The sequence below is a fragment of the Egretta garzetta genome, unplaced genomic scaffold (genome assembly GCF_000687185.1).
Source record: "Egretta garzetta isolate BGI_Z169 unplaced genomic scaffold, ASM68718v1 scaffold133, whole genome shotgun sequence".
Lineage (NCBI taxonomy): Eukaryota > Metazoa > Chordata > Aves > Pelecaniformes > Ardeidae > Egretta > Egretta garzetta.
In genome coordinates, this window is record NW_009259111.1 from 601931 (window position 1) to 618393 (window position 16463).

The 16463-nt window shown below is 35.9% G+C and overlaps 1 protein-coding gene across 1 annotated transcript in view; it reads left to right on the top strand.

Moving 5' to 3' along the window:
- SBF2 (SET binding factor 2) overlaps positions 1-16002 on the top strand; it is a 284828-nt gene extending 268826 nt beyond the window's left edge. The window contains exons 35-41 of the mRNA XM_009635401.2: positions 395-522; positions 2451-2684; positions 8719-8823; positions 10166-10359; positions 10784-10871; positions 13232-13363; positions 13669-16002. Of these exons, the coding sequence (XP_009633696.2) occupies positions 395-522; positions 2451-2684; positions 8719-8823; positions 10166-10359; positions 10784-10871; positions 13232-13363; positions 13669-13767 (980 nt within the window). The 3' untranslated portion in view covers positions 13768-16002. The remainder of the gene's footprint in view (positions 1-394; positions 523-2450; positions 2685-8718; positions 8824-10165; positions 10360-10783; positions 10872-13231; positions 13364-13668) is intronic.
- Positions 16003-16463: the final 461 nt, after the last annotated feature.

Consider the following 16463-nt stretch of genomic DNA (forward strand, 5'->3'; position numbering starts at 1 on the left):
AAACACTGGAACAGGTTGCCCAGAGAGGTAGTGGAGGCCCCATCCCTGGAAACATTCAAGGCCAGGTTGGATGGGGCTCTGAGCAACCTGATCTAGTTAGCGGTGTCCCTGCTCCTGCAGGGGGGTTGGACTAGATGACCTCTAGGGGTCCCTTCCAACCCAAACCATTCTATGATTCTATGAAATTCCAGAACAGGTTTATAAATACAATGCTACCGAATAGTTGCAGTTGCAAAGTACAGTAGTTGTTGCATCAAATACAATATCTTGTTGCAGTAGCATTTGATAGTAGCTTTTACTCTACATTTATTCTGTGAAATTCCTTTTGGCTATGCTTTCGTGTTTGTTGTGTATTATCATAAAGCTATCTTTTTGCTGCTATTATTTTCCCTAGGGACATTGTTTGAAGATAAAGGAGATAAACATGCCAAAAAAGGAATTTGTATTTGGGAATGTATTGAAAAGATGCACAAAAGGAGCCCTGTTTTCTTCAATTACCTCTATGCCCCTGCTGAAATAGAGGTAAGATTTAAAAAAAAAAAAAAAGTGGTTTGTTATTCTGAGTGATTCCTTGAATATATTTTGATATCTTAATTGTTCTCAACTGAACTAAGCATTTGGCAGACAAAGTTGACCCACTGTGATTGATTGGAGCAGTGTCTCATAAGCTTATATTCGCAGTCATCTTAGTTACAGAAATGTTATTTAAAGGGCAAAATTCTAGAACATGTATTTATGCATCTTGCTGAGGTAAATGAGGATCTTTATTTAATTTCATTTAATTATAGGAATGATTATAAACATGATCTTAAAGTTTGCACAGATTTTTTTTTTTTTTAAATTACATACTGCAAACCACAGTTATGGGGAAATGAGTTTAGAGTCACAATGCGATACATTTCATAACAATCTGATTGAATGACAATATCTGTATCACTGTCTCATATGATAATGTATGTCCACTAGATTGGACTGTCTCTTGAATAATTATATAAAATTCACAATGCACGCATCATTATAGAATTCTGCAATAGCTGGGGAAGAAGCAGTCAAGATATCTCAGGAACTGCAAGAAAAGGGTGCTGTTCTTACTGTACTTCTGGAAACAAGGCTGTTTTAAGACATTCCTGCCATCCACTGCCCCACAAATGTTCATTCCTGTGCTGTGCTCTCCTGCTTTGGCAGTGAGCTTCACCCCAATAAATCATTTGTCTGTCCACTGCTGGTGACCAGAAAACATCATGATGGGACAGTCTCCACTGTCTCAGAGGCCATTGCACCACTGATATTTTTGTTGGTGTTTCTCGGCTTTCCTTTTTTCTCAAGTTGTTTCACCACATTGTATCTTAGCATACATAGCATCTTTCACTCAAATCTGCTCTATAAACTGACCTCACATAAAAAAAAAGAAAAGAAATCTTATTTTCTTTAAGGTATTTTGAGTCTGCATCAGATCATTATTGCAGACAACAGTGCAGCCTCCTTCAACCCGCATGTACACTTACACTCCCCTAATAGAGCGGCCGTGCAAGAGGAGGAAGAAAACAAGAGGGTGACCATCAGTAGACAGAAAGTGCTTCAGCTGTCTTTGTTTTAGAGAAACATTGCTTTTCTCTGTAGAACCATCACTGTGATTAATTTGAGCTTGATGGGCTGCTTGTTCACTGTACGTTCTATCCATTTTGCTGTAAGCAGTAGCCTGATTAGTAAGCAATCAGGAGTAGCTTTTGATATTTTCATAGTGTTTTCTTTCTCTTTTTTTAGAAGAAACTGTTTTTCCTCATAAGAAATGGTGTCATAGTAGCAGAATTAGTCATTATGACTGAGCATCACCCTTACTTTAAAGTTGCCCGTTCACCTGAGGCAGGAATTCCCTTCAAGTAAGGCACATGTAAACTGCACCTCTTACCTTATTTTTTAAAAGAAAAAAAAACAAAACAAAACATTTTTACTACAAAGTGATCTGTTTTAAACTACTCTGAAATATCTACATTCCCTGTCTGCCTACTTCATTACTGTGGTTTTCCCAAGTGGCGTGTTCGCCTACGCTATACAGCCTGTCTCCTTGCTCTGATGGTAGAGTGTTGTATTTTCTGCTGAGAAGAATTGAAGGGTGATTGCTATCAAGTGCCTTTTGTATCTTTAACAGGAGGGACAAAGACTCTGTGGGTACCAACTACATACGCTAAATTAGAGTTCTTGGTAGGCACCTGATTTAGTAGAAGGGTAAAAATGAGCAGTATATTCCCAAAGCTAGTATTAGTTCTAGGTTTTGATCTGACTGAGCCAAGATCTTGCTGTAGAACTTACCAAACTGCAGCACTATTCACCCAGTGCAATACACTGTTCAATTTAGAATAATCTAGAAAATACAAGCTTTGTACTGTATTGTAAGCCTGAAACTCAAAGACTTCCTTTCTGTCGTTATAATAAAACTTTGTTTCAAATAGGCACTGAAGCCAAATGTAAATATGTCCAGCCTCAAAAAGTGGGATTATTATGTAGAAGAAATTTTGGCTACAGGTCCTTCCTATGATTGGACCATGGTCACTGCAAAATGCAGTGCTGCAGAGGAAGCTGACCACACAGATGGTTCACTCTCTCGGACTAAGAGGAAAATAGTATGGCCATGTTATGATGATGTTAAAAAAATACAGCCTGATGCCATCAGCAGCCTTTTAAATGTAAGTACTTGTGTTGCATGGAACAGTAAGTTCTCCTATGTTCATGAAATTCATATTTACTTTTTATTTAAGTTATTGCCTTATAGATATACTGTTATTAAAAAGGACTATGATAGATGTCAAAACAGGTGTCTAGTAAAACTGACTGGTTGATCTTAAGCGATGGTTGGTCTGGGAATCAATCAGACTTCCTGCAAATCTTATGTTGTTCTGAATGAACACTTTTCTGGGAGTATACTTTAATAGTAATAACTGTGAGAAAGCCAGTCATGGATTAATTTTTTCACTGTCTCTTTTAAATAATAAGGCAGGTAGTGTAATAAATATTTAGGTTGCCTTTCTTAAGAAACACAGGAACTGTTATTTAGTTTGGGCAAATGTTGAGTCTAGCTTTCTTGTTCTCTTTCTACTCAGTTTAAAGTAGGTGTGTGGTAAAATGACAAAGACACAGATTTCCAGGCAGATCAGAAAACAGAATCTGACACTTGTTGATTTTAACAAGTGGGAGGCAGATACACAAACATAAACTGAACATCTTTGCCCCAAGTTTCTAAAAAAGCTTTCTATGATTGCTTTTAGTTTATTCATGTTTACTAGGACCTAACTGGTAAATTTAGATTGTTCAGAATATTTTGGTACTTGAAATAGATGCTTAATTTTGGCTTTTTCTTGTTTGAGCTTATGTCAGCTGCTTAGGTTTTGTCCTTTCTTCATTAGAAGATGAAAAAGGATCCCATTATCATTATAATTGTTGCAGTTATTTTGAATTAATTAATTTGTTGGTTGATTATAATTAATTAACAGTCCTAATATTTAGATTATCATCTTAACTGATAGCACAGGAAAATGACAAGGACATTCATCACTTCCTGGAGCTGTTGATTCAAGCCACATGCACATTCAGATACACATCACTATGTACACTTTCTTATTTTGAAAACTATTCACAGACTTTACCTTATATTAACGCTGGGATTACGGAGCCTAATATTGCAATGCTTGGAAAATTGGGATATGCTGTGGATCCCTGAACTCTCCTGAATCAAAGATGATTTTTAGTGAAGCCTTAAGGCAGGAAGTTTCTGAATGGATTTGAGTCCTTGAGGATAGACTTGCTTCTGCTAGAGAGTTAGCTTTATTCTGGCACATTCCTCAAATTTCTTTTGGTCCATTCCTTTCAATCATAATTGATCAAATATAGGAACAATGCCCAATTAAAAAAAGTAATAATAATTACTTGTAAAACTCTCCTTGCCTCAAAATAAGATAGCCAGAACTTCTCAGGCTTATAACTTCACAAAGGCAAAGAAAGAGCAGTCTCTCTCTGCTCTGAGCAGGGGTCAGATCAGGGAGTCTTTAGCGAAAACCAGAGAGCTTTCATATCAGGTAAGTAGAGGCCAGAAGTACATCAGGAATATAGCAACAATGTTCTTAAGCATTTCTTCCTGGGGTAGATGCCAAACTATCCATACCCACAGCTGTGGGAAACTGCCATAGAACGGGGAAATTAGCCGTATTATATTCTACAGATATGTGGGTCGGATTTTATAGAGTTTTTAAATGTTATTTGTGAATTGGATTATAGTAATAAAAGATAGCAACTGAGAGGAACATTTGGAAAACTTTGAAGAGGTTGTATAAGGGTTACAAAAATATTCTTCTGAGTTTAAAAAGCAAAGTGAACTTTCTTCTAAAACAAGTTGTTAATTTAGGGCTATTTCTGATGTAGGAGAAAGACTTTTCTTTTATCATAAATCCATTGAGAATGTGTTGGTATCCAAAAAACGTTTGAATTGAGACCATATTTTCAATGGTAAATTACTAGGGAAGATTGATTCTCCATTAGTTTATAATGATAAGCACAAATTTGTTTGTTCTAAAGATATTTTTCAGTTGAAAACTAGATAGTGCTCATCAGGATGTAAAGCTGAAACAGAGAAGTTATTGAGTGTCTTAATTCAGAATTTTCCTGGGTAGAATGTGGTGTTCTTCTATTAAGAGCAAAAGGTGTACTTTTTTAGCAGTAAATGTTCTAACATGTTTTGGGTACATAAGAATCCACTTCTAAACTTTATAGTTTCCATAAATCCTTATGCTTATAGAATTTGCATATTTCATTCATTTAGTCCTAAATGAAGCCTTTTAAAGATTGCAGGTGATAAAATGCATTTTAATATACAGATTTCTGTATAAAGCTTCTCAATTCACTTCTACCACATCAAAGGCAGCCAATAAATATGAGCTAGGTTGTTCAAATATTAAATTTTCAGAAGTGTAGTTTGGAGACATAAATGCTCAAAAGCAAATCCAAACAGAGGTGCTTCCCTTTAAGACCATTTTCTGATGGTCTTTCTGCATGACAGAAATCGGAAGCAAGATACCAATATTAAGAGTAGCTACCCATCCATTTTCTAAAGAAAATGAAAGGCAATCGTGGAACAGCACACTTATGCCTCTATTTTCTTTTTCAACAATGTGCCCTTGCAGCAACAACAGCTCATGGTATCCTGGGTTGGATTAGGGGTGTTGCCTGTAGGTTGAGGCACATGATCTTTTCCTTCTATTCAGGCCTGCTAAGGCCAAACCTGGAGTACTATGTCCAGTTCTGGGCTCCCTGGTACAAGTGAGAGATGGGGCTACTGGATAGAGTCCAGCAAAGGGCCACGGAGATGATTAAGGGACTGGAGCATGGCTCATATGAGGAAAGGCTGAGAGAGCTGGGACTATTTAGCCTGCAGAAGAGGTGGCTCAGGGGGGAATCTTATCAAGGTATATAGGTATCTGAAGAATTTATATTCTAGAGAAGATGGAGCCAAACTCTGTTCAGTGGTGCCCAGTGACAGGGACAGAGACAGTGGGCACAAACTGAAACACAGGAGGTTCCATCTGAACATCAGGAAATGCTTTTTCATTGCAGGAGTGACTGAGCACTGACACAGGTTGCCCAGAGGGGTTGTGCTGTCTCCATCCTTGGAGATACTCAAAAGCCATCTGGAAACAGTCCTGGGCAACTGGCTCTAGGTAGCCCTGCTTCAGCAGGGGGGTTGGACCAGATGATCTCCAGAGGTCGCTTCCAACCCCAACCGTTCTGTGATAGATGCCTGGTTTCTGGTTGTATTAGAGGTAGTAATAAACTATATTTCAGTGAAAATGCAAGTCAAATCCTTGAGGGCAGACATGTTTCCACTGTTCCCCACTAATTTGCTAACATTCCTAAAAAGGTATTCAGTCCCCATAATTCATTGGGAGTGGCTTAGATTCCAGTACTTTTAAGAATTGTGAGAGATGAACGTATATGTCCTGTTCTTACAAATAAGCAGTTACATCACTTCACATTAAATGGTGATTGCACAGAAAGAGGTTGGCGAACTCAAAGATGCCACTTCAGGATGCCAGTCACCCAAATTAACTCTGCTGTAAAGAACTAAAGCTATGTAAGGGATCAATGAATAACCAGCAAAACAATAAAAATAGAACTCCTGATTGTGAGCCGGTTTATAACTTTTGTTTATGTGCCAAAAAGGCTGATCCATCAAAGTGGACCCTGAACCAAAAAGCTTATGCCAAATATTAAACCACTAGTCATGTACAACTTGTTGCACACCCAAGTCTGAACACATGACACAGGCAGCAATTCGATCACTGGATACACATTCAGCATCTTCTAATCAAAGTCTCAGAAGCCTTCTAGCCCAGGAGTTGGAAGAGAAAATGCTAACAAGGAGGAATCCCAGAACAGGGTGCTCTCTCACAGTCAAGACAGTTCACTAGTGTAGGACTTTGTCCAGATTTTGTGTGTGCACACACGTTGTGGATACGAGGGAGGTGATCAGTCTCCGTAGTTCTGGAATGTCTGCAGAGTTAACTCCTGTCTGTACCATTCAAACAGTACAAAGCAGATTACTTAGCAGATACATCTTTTGAAAGGCACAGTAATGCTAATAGCTTGTAATTACTAATTTCAGGAAATGGATATTTATATACTTGCATTTGTTATAACCTTTCTTTTTATACATTGACTTTTGCTTCCGTAAGTCTAGGCAACAGGAGATGAACCAGAAAGATAAATTTAAGGAATTTTTTTTTCAAGGAGATGCAGCTATTCATAGTCCATTCCACATATGGAAGGAAAAAATCTGATGTTTTCATTAAAATTTAAAACTGAAGGGGCAAGAGTAAATCTTAATGATTTATTGCCGTGTAACTTTTTTACGTGGGGTTTACTAAAGGAGAATTTATTCCTAATTTTTCAAGTTATATATAGGAGATTGTTGAAAGTTTTTAAGTTCTGGAAGCACTACTTATTGTGGAGCCAAAAAAAAAGGAATGTGACCCAGTTGCTAAGTAACAAGTTTCAGTTACTTCCAGATTCTGCAGAGAAGGACTCGTACTCAGAAGTCAAGACCAGGGCAGAAAGAGAATGATCAGATTAAAACCTGACTAACTTTTAGCACTTTTAGCTTGTATCCTTTCGCAGCAATCTGGAAAGTCTTTTACATAAAAAGTCTGTGGTAAATTGATTCAGTTGTATGTATCCCATCAGGAAGCGTTTTACATTCAGCACTTTGAAAGAGGAACAAGTAATCTAGAGAAGCCTTTACTCTGGCTTGTGTTCACCATTCCTTATTTTTTTTATCTGTCTAGGAAGATACTCCAAACAAAACTATTCTGGTTTTATTTCTTGGCAGGAAGAGAGTCCCATAATATTGAATGTATATGTGGCTTTCAACTACCTTCAGCATTTAAAACTTCTGCTTTGATTCTTGCTGTTAAGCTGAATTTCTTATATTTTGTTTTACTTTTGAGTTTTCTAATTTACCTTCAGCAAGGAAGAGTCTGTAGAAATATTTTCTCCCTGTTAACACTGTCAAATACTGGCTTTTTTATTTTCACTTCAGAGTTCAAAATTTAGTTCAGGAGTTAATTTCCTAGTCAAAATGTTTTCGTACCTTAAAAATATAGTCATTTTCTGTAAGTCTTTCAATCAATAACAATTTCCTGAAGAAACTGTCACTCTAAAAGACCAATAGGCGTTGGAGAAGATTATGAAATCTACTTTAATCATTTGGTATAGTAGAAGTAAATAAAATCAGAGACTTACTGTCCCTACTTTGAAAATAAATGTCTTGGGTTTTAGTTGGCTTTTATATAGCATGGTAATTCTCTGTCCTATGGCAATTTTTTGTTCCATCATCAATTCTTAATTGGATTTGCAAAATTGAGTTTTTAATTTGATTTCATTAAGAATCAGAGTGTCATAATAATACAGTTGTTGAAAGTAAAAATATAGAAAGGAAGCATGGAAAGGAATATGGGCCACACATCAAAGTAATGACAAATGTATCGATGCGTGTTCACAAGTAAACAGAAACTAATGAAATTGCCTCTTTTTACTTAGCTCTGCATGCAGTCTTATTAACAGGAAATAACCCTAACTGGAGGTTATCGACATAGGTCATATTCCCAAGTTCCACAACAAGAACATGTTGTTGCAGTTTGGCATCCAAACTGAATAAATCTTTCTGTTTCATTTCCGTCTTTTAATACAGCTTTGTATCACATTTTATAAACCAGGGTAAATGTTAATATTGGCAATGTACAATGTTGGTGCACAACACAGAATTTGTTCTTCGTAAATATTTTTATAAAATACAGCCTATCCTTATCATTGTTGTGTTTCTATTATGGCAATTGGTGTTGAATTTTGTGTGTTCAGGAGAACTGGCAGAGAATTGAAAGCACAGTGGCTCCTCCAACCTGTGACATGCAAGAATGATGTGGCTGATGCTGTGCTTTGTTGCCTTTGACTCCTGAGTCTGGCTGATCTCAGTTTATAGCTGGTTTGGTAGAGGTTTTTGTATGTTACTGGACAAGGTCCCTTCCAACCCAAAACATTCTAGGATTCTATGATAACATGCCCTGAAAGTTCCCTGTGTAAAAATATTGACTAGAAAATGGTTGTATAAAAATGATTGCCAGGAAGTGATCAGTTCGAAATGTTTATCCTTAAGAAAACCCTTGTTGTTTGTTTCAGGAAATCGAAAGGTTGGAAAGTAAATTAAATCAGAGCCCAGAAAGGTGGCAGCTTTTGTGGGAAAGGGTCAAAATTAATCTAAAGGATGACACCAGACAAGACAATGTAAGTAATAAAAAAGAGCTCATCCATATAGGCTACCTGGGGCACTGACAAAATCACTGTATTTCTTGGAGTAAAATACTGATTTTGAAAAATTGAATATGTTGTTTTAACCCATGATACTGGCTCTGAATTTCTGCATGTAGAAAAATATATTTATTCTTGTGCTATTTATCTAATTGCTTTTCCAAAGTAGATTAAGGCATACAGACTAAATGACCATGAGCATGTAACTAATACACGACTTTTTATATTTAAAAGATTCTTGAAGTACAAAAAACCTCAGTGCCTGAAAGTAGCCAAAAGGACATCACAGAGTTTGAGATGAGTAAAGATATTCCCATGTGTAAATGGAATTTTGGTACTGTAGGTTCTAGTAAAGGTAGGAAGTGTCCATGCTTGTGTTTCCAATTCTTGACTGTGGTGAAGAGAATAGCTGACAATATAGATATCTTCTAAGTCAAAGGCTGCCTATTTGCTATCTGCATGCTTTTTGTGAGCTTTCTGTTTAAACTTGGCACAGTGAGTTACCAGCTCAAGACTGTACCCTAACTCTTCAGCTTCATGTGCTAGTTGAAATGTGCCAGCCTCCACAGAATGGTTAGTCTGCAGCACTACTTTGTTATTTGTACCTTTGCTCTCAGGAAAGCAATATGCTTTATGTCTGTCAGAGTCATCCAAGTTCACTTTATGCCCTAGACGAATTCAAGATGAATAAAGTTTTATCCTAGGAAAACAGAGAACTTTATAGAATTGGAAGCAGAAAGGAAAATGCAAGTATAAATATACTTGATATCAGTCTTCTGTCCTAACTTTTATTTAAGGATTCTCAGATAAATACAATAGCTAAGGGTCAACCCCAAAGAACTCTATCTCTAGGATGCTGTCATTTAGATTAAGAACAAATTCAGGATCCATCTTGTTCCCGATAGTTGAGATTCTACTAGAATGATTTGGATCTATAAAACAGCTCTTGGAAACTGCACTCTTTTTCCTTCCCTTCCCTTCTTTCCCTGTGAAATTAGGTATTGAATCCAAATGTCTGACTAGGTCTAGATGCTTCTGAGAAAGCAAGGGAAACATTGTTCAAGATTATGTCAGTGGAATATGCAAGGCTCTTCTAAAATATTTCTTTCTCATGTGAACCCTTTTGCTTAAGAAATTCATTGAATTGCCATCCCTCTGTCTTGTTTTCAGAACTGACTTGTATTATGAAGATTTTTTTTGCCTCATAATAATTCACAATTTATATGTTGTACCACGTATTATCAGTATAACGTTGAGACAGTCTCACAGTTCAAGACACATTGTGTTACCTTTTTCCTTTTATTTTCATCTTTTGTAGCTCCGGAGACATCCATCTGGCTCTTCAGGGATGATGTCAGCTAATCTACATTCCTATCAAAAGAGGTCTTTGTTGGAAATACCCGACAGTGGGCTGGGTGAGGAACAGAGTGCAAGCATCTCTCCCTCTAATGGAGTAGACAGAAGAACAACTACGCTATACAATCACTTCACATCAAAGAATGATGAAAATAGGTAAACTGAACAATCTCAGAGTATTTCAGAACGTTGTACTAGATTGGTACAAGTCTCTGCCTTAGGAAAAAAAAAATAAATTTTCATATGCACAGAATGCTTTGTGACTACTTTGTTCCTTTGTGGTTTTGATTACACTGAATTGTCTAGATGGGTGGGCCTCTGTCTCTTAGCAGTATCTTTCAGTGTCCCCTTTTATATGCACAAGCAAATTGTAGCTGCACATTGAACGCGTCCAAAGCACTGAAACAGTGTTATCAGTGTATTACAGTTACCAATAACTAAACTATTGGTTTAAAACCAGTTTGTTTTACTACAGTAAAAGAAGTGTTTGAATATGTATGTAGTAATTTGGGGGCTTTTATGTATCACCAGTATTCATATTATGTAATCAGGTGCCATTTGTTTTTTCTGTGCCTTTCAGATCTTTTGAAGGTACGCTGTACAAAAGAGGAGCTTTACTAAAAGGTTGGAAACCTCGCTGGTTTGTGCTGGATGTGACAAAACATCAGGTAAAACCTTTTCAGATAATGGATGTTTTTATGAATAGTTTGGTGCTTTTTTATTTACTGGGTTTATGTAGATTTTACAAATAATACTAATAATTATTATTTTCAGATGTGATGTGTTACATCATTATAGACCATGTATCTATGTTTATCTCATGTATCTTTTAGCTGATACAGCATTCTGAATGGGCAGAGGTTTTTTAGTATTTTGGGGGTTTTAAAACAGTGATAACTGTTTAGCGTGTAATCATAAAAGACTTCTCGGACTGCAAGTAATGCATTACTGTTTGGGCCCAAACATTTTTTGCCTGCTTCATACCTCAGGAAAAAAAAGCCAGGTAGTGCCTGAGGACATTTTCTGGGCCTTGTGATATACAAGCAATACAAGCTATTTTTTAAAGCACTGCTAACTCTAGAATGTCATTAAGCAATTAAGTGGTGAGCATAATTTGCCCTTTAATATGATCTCTTTAGTTTCCAAAAGCACTAAAAACTCTTCCTGAACTAGAGAGTGAAAAACTTAGAAAGTATTTCCTAGAGTGCAATGGGGATGCTGAGAGCTAATATGGTAACAGATAGCAAGTTTATTTGAGGCATTTGTGTTGAAACTGTAGTAGTTCCTGTATGCTCAGTGTGTATTTTACAGCCTCTTTGTTCCTCAAGCACTTTGCCATGAGCATTTTTCTTTGCAAATGAAAGGGCATGATATACTCTGAAAAATCATCATCTGAACTGCTTCAGCAGAAAAATCCATTTACCTCACTTGACTTTTTAGTGTTTTTCTGTAACCTGCATTTCAGAGAGTTGACCTGGAATCTCTGCATGAAATTCTTTCCAGATCTGGAGAACAGGGTCACAGATCTCTCTGAAATGAGTTTGAATTTTGTTGATGACTTAAAGTGAGTTAAGATGTTATCTCAGATCTGAATTTCCAGAAGTCCTGAAATGCCAAGTTCTGACTGAACAATAATTTCAGGTACCCTATATAGGAGTATTTTAGATTAGTCATAGTGACATAAATTCAGTAGCACAAGTATTCATAAATATTCTGACAAATCATTGTACAGCAAGGAACACTAAAAACAGAGATGTGTTGGTCTAAACATTTTACCCGATTTACCATGGGTGCCAGAATTCTGCAGTGGAAATTTGTGGTCTCATGTACTTTAAATAATGTTGGGTCATCAGGCAGTAATCTTCAATGAGCCAAATATTCCACACAGTGTGGGTTGTAACCTCTGAGACTCATGTATGCTTTTTGTTTAAAAATATGAATTTATTGTAATCAATACACTTAAACAATATGTGATATAGATAAACACAGTTATCTTTTAAAATGCTAATTAGGATTTCTAGATTAATGTGGTAAAATACCGACAAATGTGCTGATTCTAATTAATCTTCCTGACATATAGGAGAAAAGATTAAGTTTGCAGAAGGGAAAAAATGCTTTAACATTTTTTGTATATCCAAATATCCTCCTAAGTATCATAGACGTAGGAGTAATACAGTTCAATCTTAGTTGGAAATTTGTTGTTTGACCATTGCTATGAAGATTTGCTTTACTGTTTTGCATTGGATTATGGGATTTTTTTTTTATTTTTTTTTATTTTTTTTTTGAAAAGCAAGTATCAGGTTTTCTCTTCTGGAACTTGTTTGCATATTGAAACTCAGTTTACAGAGTGGTTAACATTCATATCAAAGTATCTTTGCAAGGAGAAAAAAAAAAAGCAAGCTTCATTCAACCACTAAGTGCAGTATAGGAAAATGTGAGTTTTCTATGTAGTTTATAATTATCTAAATTTATACTTAAATTTTTGCTGATCATCTTAAATTCTTGAAATACAGAGAATAAGTGTTCTGTTAACTCCTTGGTGAAGTAAAACATTTGTGTTCATTTCAATGTAATGAGGGGTGAAGAGGTGGCTTCTGTTCGAAAAGCCGATGATAAGGAATGCTGAATCCTAAAGACCAGGTTCTGCTTTCATCCTTCACCCATCCCCTGCCCAGAAGCAATGCATGACTATTTGAAGCTTCTCTGCTCTGAAACTCTGGTGACAAAATAGTCCTCCCCCAACTCTGTATCTGCACAGGAGACTTTGCTATTACCCAGAGATGTCAAATAGAGGATTAGCCAGTTAAGGGCTATCACCAGTTCCACCATTTTCCCTATAGCAAACCTATGGTTTCTGTCAGTTGTGTCTTAGAAATTTCCCATGTCTGATGTCCTTGGGTCCTAAAAATATTTATGCCTCCCACCCTTTCCTTTCCATGCCCCCAAGTTGTATCCAGGAAAAGGGAAGAAGCAGCGAACGGTCCGTCTAAATAGCATATTTGGGGTTTTTTTTTCTCTTGTGCTTTAGCTGCGATACTATGATTCTGGTGAGGATACAAGCTGTAAGGGACACATAGACCTTGCAGAAGTAGAAACTGTGATTCCTGCGTCTCCAACAATTGGGGCCCCAAAACATGCAAGTGAAAAAGCATTTTTTGATGTAAGTATATCTGTTCTTTACTTGATTTTTATGTGAAGCTTTCTTTTCTTGGTGCGTTTAACTTACTACTCTCAGTCCTGCTGGAATGTGTGAGCTAGGAAGGAGCTGTCATGCCAACTCAAGACAAAAAGTTTTTATACAGCTAGCATCTGGCCCTCACTCTCAACAGCAGAAGTTCAAAAAATGTTACGTTCAGACCCAATTAGTACATTGAGTATTACGGTTTAAAGTAAAGTTTGCAAGCTTCTTTTTCTGTTTTGTGTGTTTGACTTGTCTATCTTCATGTTCTTATTTTCCCTTTGCAGCTGAAGACAAATAAACGTGTATATAATTTTTGTGCCCAAGATGCACAGAGTGCTCAACAATGGATGGATAGGATCCAGAGTTGCATTTCAGATGCTTAGAAAGGAAAAGCGTTCCCTAATAAAGACACGTTTAAAGCACCTCTTCCTGTAAGAAGCTAAGTTCTGAAATGCTACTGACAGACAACCAGCCTTCCTTACATTTCAGCCATAAATGTTCATGATATGCTAAAGTTCCTTTTCTGTTTAATAATTATAACCACTGTAACTGCTATTTTTTTTCCTGCAGGGAGGACTTTGTAAAATAATAATCCATTTATCCTGAATTTCCACTTTCTTCAGTACAATTCCTAGCTATAAAAGTGGGTTCTGTTTGCACTATCATCTAATCCTGGTTTTCTCATTTCAGAACTATTCTGTTAGGAAACCTGTCCAAAGGAAATTGTAGAAATCTTCCCTCCAACAGGGAGTGTATTTTCACTTTATTTATATTTTTAAACAGAATGTTCTTATTTCCAAGCCAGTCATGAATAAGAGGGAACATGTCTACAATTCCTAAAAGTAAATAAATAAATGAAGCTTGTGAGTCCAGTGACATATATATCAGGTTGCCAATGTTTATAGACAGTTGATATTTTTAAAGACCAAAAAGTGAAATTGCCCCATACTAGACTTTCAAGTGTCTTCTCAGTGTGCAGGTTGTTCTCTAATCTTGTGCTCTACTGAGTGCTTCTGCAATGTTGTTATGGAATTTGAAATTCTAGGGATTATCTGAAGATCATAGCACTTTTATTTTAGATTCTTTTGCAATTGCAATGTGATAAATGAATGAAAACTGGCCGACACTATCCAAGAGGAACAGAAAACAACAAACTAGGAATTCAGTAGATGAAAGATCTCTTATGTGTGAGTTGTATATGTTAATTTATATGCTGTTCTGCTCACTGTAAAATAAAAAATAACAAACATGATAATGCACTAAACAATGAAGCAAGCACTTGCACTGAAATCTTTAAAATGCAGACATTTCGCAGGACAGAGGTAAGTTATTTATAGCAGAACAATACTAGCTAGTTAACAACATTTACAGATATTAAATATGTACATAATCAGGTTTGATGTGTCGTGATTTGATACTTTTTAAACATTTTTTGCACATGAATTGGAAGACTGTTTATAGATTTTTACATTTGATAAAATTGTGTTTGTTCAGCTTAATATCCTGGCACAACATTTTTAATAGCCCCAAATCAGTAGAAATTTTACAGTCTACAAATATTGATGACATTGAATAGAATATGTAGGTAATTAAGCCATTGTTTTTATTTTGAAATGTTAATATGTTAAATAGCACACTAATATTACAAAACGTTTGTATATATGAGTCATTATTTTCTCATTCTTCCAGGCGTTCTGCTTGTAATTTAATGTCAGCCTAACCAAACTGACTATACTTATAAGATTTTTCAGTTATTAAATTGTTTGTGGGTTTTTTTATTACTAATGTATTTTGTCAGAAAGGAACATACATTTCTCACCACACACAATAGGAAATGCAGCTGTTTTTAATGCTTTTGCAATTTCAAAACAAAACTATGAAGGATTTTTCTAGCATTTTTCAATTGACGAATTTCCACCTGTGACAATGGTGTTTGCACATTTGTATTTTTCTTTGTATATGAAGTACTTTTATATGTACTTTGTAAAATACTGATCCTGTTCTTAGGTTATATGAAAATATACATACCACTACTTATTTTGTAACTAGTTAATTTTAACTCTTGTATGTTATGTGATATATGTATGCTAACCATCTTGTAATAAATACACTTCTTAAGGAAAAGTAAAACCTTTCCTTTTACTGTAAAAGAGAAAAAAGCAAGACCCACATGTTGAAATATTTCCACAGGCACAAGACAAATCCTTATTTACTCTGTATTAAGAATAGTGGTGTATTAAAAACTATGTGGTCTTTTGTATACTTGTAAATATTCTTACATAAAAGTTGCACCTGAGCATCCTTAACTCAAACACTTGTCAACAGTAACACTAAAGACTAAAGAAATCAGAATTTAAAGCAAAATTATCATTCTAACAAGTCTCAATGTATTGCCTTTGCTAAAAGGCTAAATACATATGTTTATACTAAGTCGTGGAATAATGATGTTAAGTATATTTTTAAGAAAAATAGGATTTTTGGATATGGTATCACAACATAAATCAATGGCGTACTTTCACCCTGAAACATATCTCGCTCATTTATATCACCTTATGCAAAAAAATATCTAGTTCATAAGAAATAAAATACAAAAAATGACAAGGTCTTACTTGAAAATGTTGCATCTAAATTGAGTTACTGAGTGCAGTGTGGGATAGCAGAGTTAAAAAGGAAAGGGAATGTGTGACGGAGGTGGGGGACCTGTGACAATTCTTGGATGCTGTGGTGCTTAGATGGTAAGGTTTGCATATTGAGCTTGGCATGGATGCTAATGTTGCCTTAAATGTTGATCTCAACTTTTTAGTGTCTGTATTGATGGAAAATGGACTTGAGCAACTTAACTTAAAAATACCCAAATAAAAGCTGAAATGAGAGATATGATATTTGTGGTGTTTATGTAAGGAATATACAAAGGAATGGTAAGCATAGGCTCTTGGTGTGAAGACACAAAGTTTGCAGTGTCCCTGAGGGTCTCTTCTATACAAAATGAAGATTCAAACAGAGACTTAGAGAAAATGTGGAGAAGTTAGCGTAGCATGAACTACAGGGTTTGTCAGTGTGTTTGAGTTGTGGCAGCAGC